The 3861-nt window shown below is 52.3% G+C and overlaps 1 protein-coding gene across 2 annotated transcripts in view; it reads left to right on the top strand.

Moving 5' to 3' along the window:
- The first annotated feature begins 3387 nt into the window (after positions 1–3387).
- The window catches only part of SNX7 (sorting nexin 7), a 29106-nt gene continuing 28632 nt past the window's right edge, over positions 3388–3861 (top strand). For both annotated transcript variants that reach the window (XM_023745449.1, XM_023745448.1), the window contains exon 1: positions 3388–3486. In XM_023745449.1, coding sequence (XP_023601217.1) covers positions 3403–3486 — 84 coding nt within the window. In that variant the 5' untranslated portion in view covers positions 3388–3402. The remainder of the gene's footprint in view (positions 3487–3861) is intronic.

Genomic DNA, 3861 nt, shown 5'->3' with positions numbered 1-3861 from the left:
ACCGCAGACTCGCTGGTGGCGTTCAAGGTGAAACGTTTTTCACCTGCGCAGCGTCCCTTTTGCGTGTGCGGGGGCGAGCTTCGGGGAGTCATCTCCCCGGAAGGAGCTGGTCCTCACCCAGTGAGGCTGTGTGGTGAGAGCCTGGGGGGAGGGCGGGGATGTACCTACGACCAGACGAACCGGGGTGGAAACCCATGGGAAAACCCCATAGAGTCAAGGAGGCGCCATGAGGGCCCAACGCAGGCGGCGAGACCCTTTCCATTGAAGCAGCCTTCGAAGGCGGTGCTTCCGGCTGTGGGGCGTTTTGCCCGGGCTCCGGGCTGTTTCGCAGAGGCTGTGTGTGTGTGTGTGTGTGTGTGTGTGTGTGTGTGGCTCTGCTCCCGTGAGTCATCCCCCGTAGGCCTGCCAGGCTGCTGAGGACAGGGAGGGGCATTCCTGGCGTTCCAGACCCAAGTGTGAGTATCGGTCCCGCAGAAATGCGCCTGGAGTGCGGGCGCGGCTGGCCTCAGGTGGGGCCTCGCCTGGAGGCCCGGGGCCCACCCGGCCCAGCCCGGCCTGGCCGTCTGCATTCCCAGCTGCATTCCCGTCTGCGTGTCCACAGTCACACTTTCCACCCCGTGGGGAGCTCTGCGTTGAGTAATGACCTCCCTTCCTCCCCGCTCCCCCCCCCCCGCCCCCGCTTAGTCATCACTGCAGCCACCACGGGCTGTTTCCTCGTGTCCCCAGGACCCCAGGCAGTGCAGGAAGCCCCTCCCGGTGGATTTGGTGTTCGTGGCTTGGAGAAGCTCTGGCATGCAGGAACAGAGCATAGCTGCGCCTGTTACATGTATGTTACGTGTACGAGGGAGCCCTGCCTGCCTTTCAGCCGCCACATCTTACTTGTTCTTTCCTTGTTCTTGCTTCCACACGCAGCCACCTGCACTGCCCTGGTTAAAACGTTCATTAGTGAGTGAGTGTGTGTGTGTGTCTGAGGGTAAGAATAAAAGCCCCCAAAAGAAATGCAGGTGCTAGAATCTGGAGCGAGCTTACTGGTACCTCCGCCTCCCTGGCAATGGTCAGGACGACTGTGTCCGAGTTCCACGAGAAAACTGCGAAAAGAAAACCCATGCGCCATTTTCAGCCATCGAGAACATGTCCTTATTCTGTTGGATCCTACCTTGGTAATGATTTTTAAAACCTTTAAAGTGATTTTCGTTGTAGAATATTCTCACGCACACAAAAGAATAGCTATAGGAGCATATGTGCATTCTGCCTGTATGTTAGATAACTGCGTAACATCTGCACCCCATGTAGCGGTCAGTAGGGGCAAATAAAGTTTGATTGGCGTTCACCACATCTGTTCGTTGGTGTGCCGCCTGTGACTGCAGTCACTACCGTGGCCAAGGTGACGGAGACCAGGTGGCCCATGAGGCCCACACTTCCTGTCTGGCCCTTTCTGTGAAATGTTTGCAGACGCCTGGTAATAGGATAATAAAACTCGCATCCATGTTCCCGGGACTCGGCTTAGGACAGAAACCATAACCCACATTCTGATGTTCCTGTGTGGCCCTCCCCAAGGCTCTCGCTCCTCTGCTTGAAGGAAAATGAGAATCTGAACTTTATCATTTGTGTGGTTTTCATACAGTTTACATATGTAGCTCGAAGCAATGTGTTTAAGGATTTATGCGATTTGGGATCCTATATGCTTTAGGACTTTTAGAAATGAGTTCACATTCTCCTCTGCGTTGCTTTCCCCTGACATTTAGCCTGTGAGGTTGCCTGTGTTCCTGCGTGAAGGTGCGGCTGATTCTCATGGCTGGCGTTAGAATGAATGCCAGCTGGGTCGTGGCGAGTTTCACATAAGATACTGCGCAGCGAGCCTTCAAGCAGGCCGTGTGCGCATCACACTGATTCACTGATGCTTCCCTTTTTATCCTCCTACTCCGCTCCCGTCCCAGCTCGGAGGTACAGTGACGGGACCAGGTTCACACAGGTGGTATGTGTCTGCGCTTGAATCAAGTTCAGCTCCGCCTGACTACAGAGACATTTTTTTAAAAATGTGCCTTTTTTTTTTTTTTTTTTGGCCGAAGGGGAAAATCCTGTAGAATAAAGTTATGTGAACGATTTCTATGGCCGGTACAGCCTCGCAGTGCACAAAACCCGAGCAAGTCCAGGTACATTCCAGGCAACACAGTTGCAAAATGGATGAATTAATGATGGTCTATGCATAGGAGGGTGTGGATACCACACAGCGCAGAACAGTGTTAAACGTCATTGGCGTGTCGCCTGCCCCTTTACCGAAATCCCCAGGCATTCGGTCTGCAGTGTCCGCAGAAGCCTGTCTCATTGTTATTATTATTATAAGCAGGCGGGTTGGAAGGAGTCGTAAACCAAAACACAGCTGCAGAGTCTAAATTTAGGCCCATCAAGATGCGTGCCCCTCCCCGCCTCGCTGCTGCTCCGGCTCCTTCCGCAGGACATCGCTTTTCCACCAGACGTCTCCGGGCACCGGTTTCGGGGCATCGGAAGTTCTGTTCTCACGGCCCTTTCAGGCCAGCGTTCTGTTTGTCACACTTCGCACACTGGTTTCTTCTTCCCTCTCCTTGTGGGGAGAAAATAGCCGTGTGCAGGCGGCTCCGAGCCATCAGAGTTCCTTGTGGCGTGTCTGTGCGATGCTCCGAGGCGTGTTACCGAGGGCTAGAAGGAAGGACGCTTTAGACGTGTCCTCTCTCTCCTCCCACCTGGGTCCTCGGTGTTTATCTCCTGAGTAAGTCAGAGATTGGCAGACCCCTGCTTGTTTTTGTTTGTTTGTTTTGTGTGTTTAAATATGTTTTTATTGGTTTCAGAGAGAGGAAGGGAGAGGGAGAGAGAGAGAGTAGCATCAATGAGGAGAATCATCCATCGGTGAAGTGCTGTTTTGGATCTTCTCAAACACATATTTCCTTCACTCACTCACGTCCAAGGGCAAACCCTTTAGGTATTAGCAGCGTATTTCCTTTCCTTTTTTTTTTATTAAAGTGACTCTCAAACACTGAATAGTCAGTTTTATTGAGACTTTAAGAATTTTTTTTAAAATATATTTTTATTGATTTCAGAGAGGAAGGAAGAGGGAGAGAGAGAGAGAAACATCAATGAGGAGAGAGAATCACTGATCGGCTGCCTCCTGCATGCCCCCACTAGGGATCAAGCTCACAACATAGGCATGTGCCCTTGACCAGAATCGAACCTGGGACCCTTCAGTCCGCAGGCTGACGCTCTATCCACTGAGCCACACCAGCCAGGGCTCGGAATGTTTTTGAGTGATTCATAGTCATTCAGGTCCTTCTGCGGGAATGTGGGGCGTTGCTGAAGCCCAGCCTGTGGTTTTCTTTCTGTGCTCGATATGGAAGCCTGTGTTTTCGACACCACACCACGCTCCCTGGAATGGCGATCTTCCCACGCCACGCGAGGACGCATCTTAGCAGGAGAAAGAGAATGCTGAACGACGCGTGGGCGAAAGGAGGGGGGGTGAGTTCAGGGGTGACTGCATGGAATGCCAAGGCACGTGGTCGGGGACCCTGCCAGTGACTTTCAAAGAACGTTTGCCCATCAGCCCAAATCGTGTGAGCTAAATACTCCCCTTTCAATGAAATGGCTGTTGAGAGAGATTTGGGACACTGATCACACATTTATTTGGAACTTCTGGTTTGTTTGTTTGTTTAATATATTTTTATTGATTTCAGAGAGGAAGGGAGAGGGAGAGAGGGAGAGAAACATCCATGATGAGAGAGAATCGTAGATCGGCTGCCTCCTGCATGCCCCTACTGGAGATGGAGCCGGAAACCCGGGCCTGTGCCCTGACTGGAATCGAACCTGTGACCTCTGGTTCATAGGTCACGCTCA

Source organism: Myotis lucifugus, unplaced genomic scaffold, assembly GCF_000147115.1.
Source record: "Myotis lucifugus unplaced genomic scaffold, Myoluc2.0 scaffold_544, whole genome shotgun sequence".
In the NCBI taxonomy this organism is placed as follows: domain Eukaryota; kingdom Metazoa; phylum Chordata; class Mammalia; order Chiroptera; family Vespertilionidae; genus Myotis; species Myotis lucifugus.
This window is presented reverse-complemented; position numbering and strand designations above follow the sequence as displayed.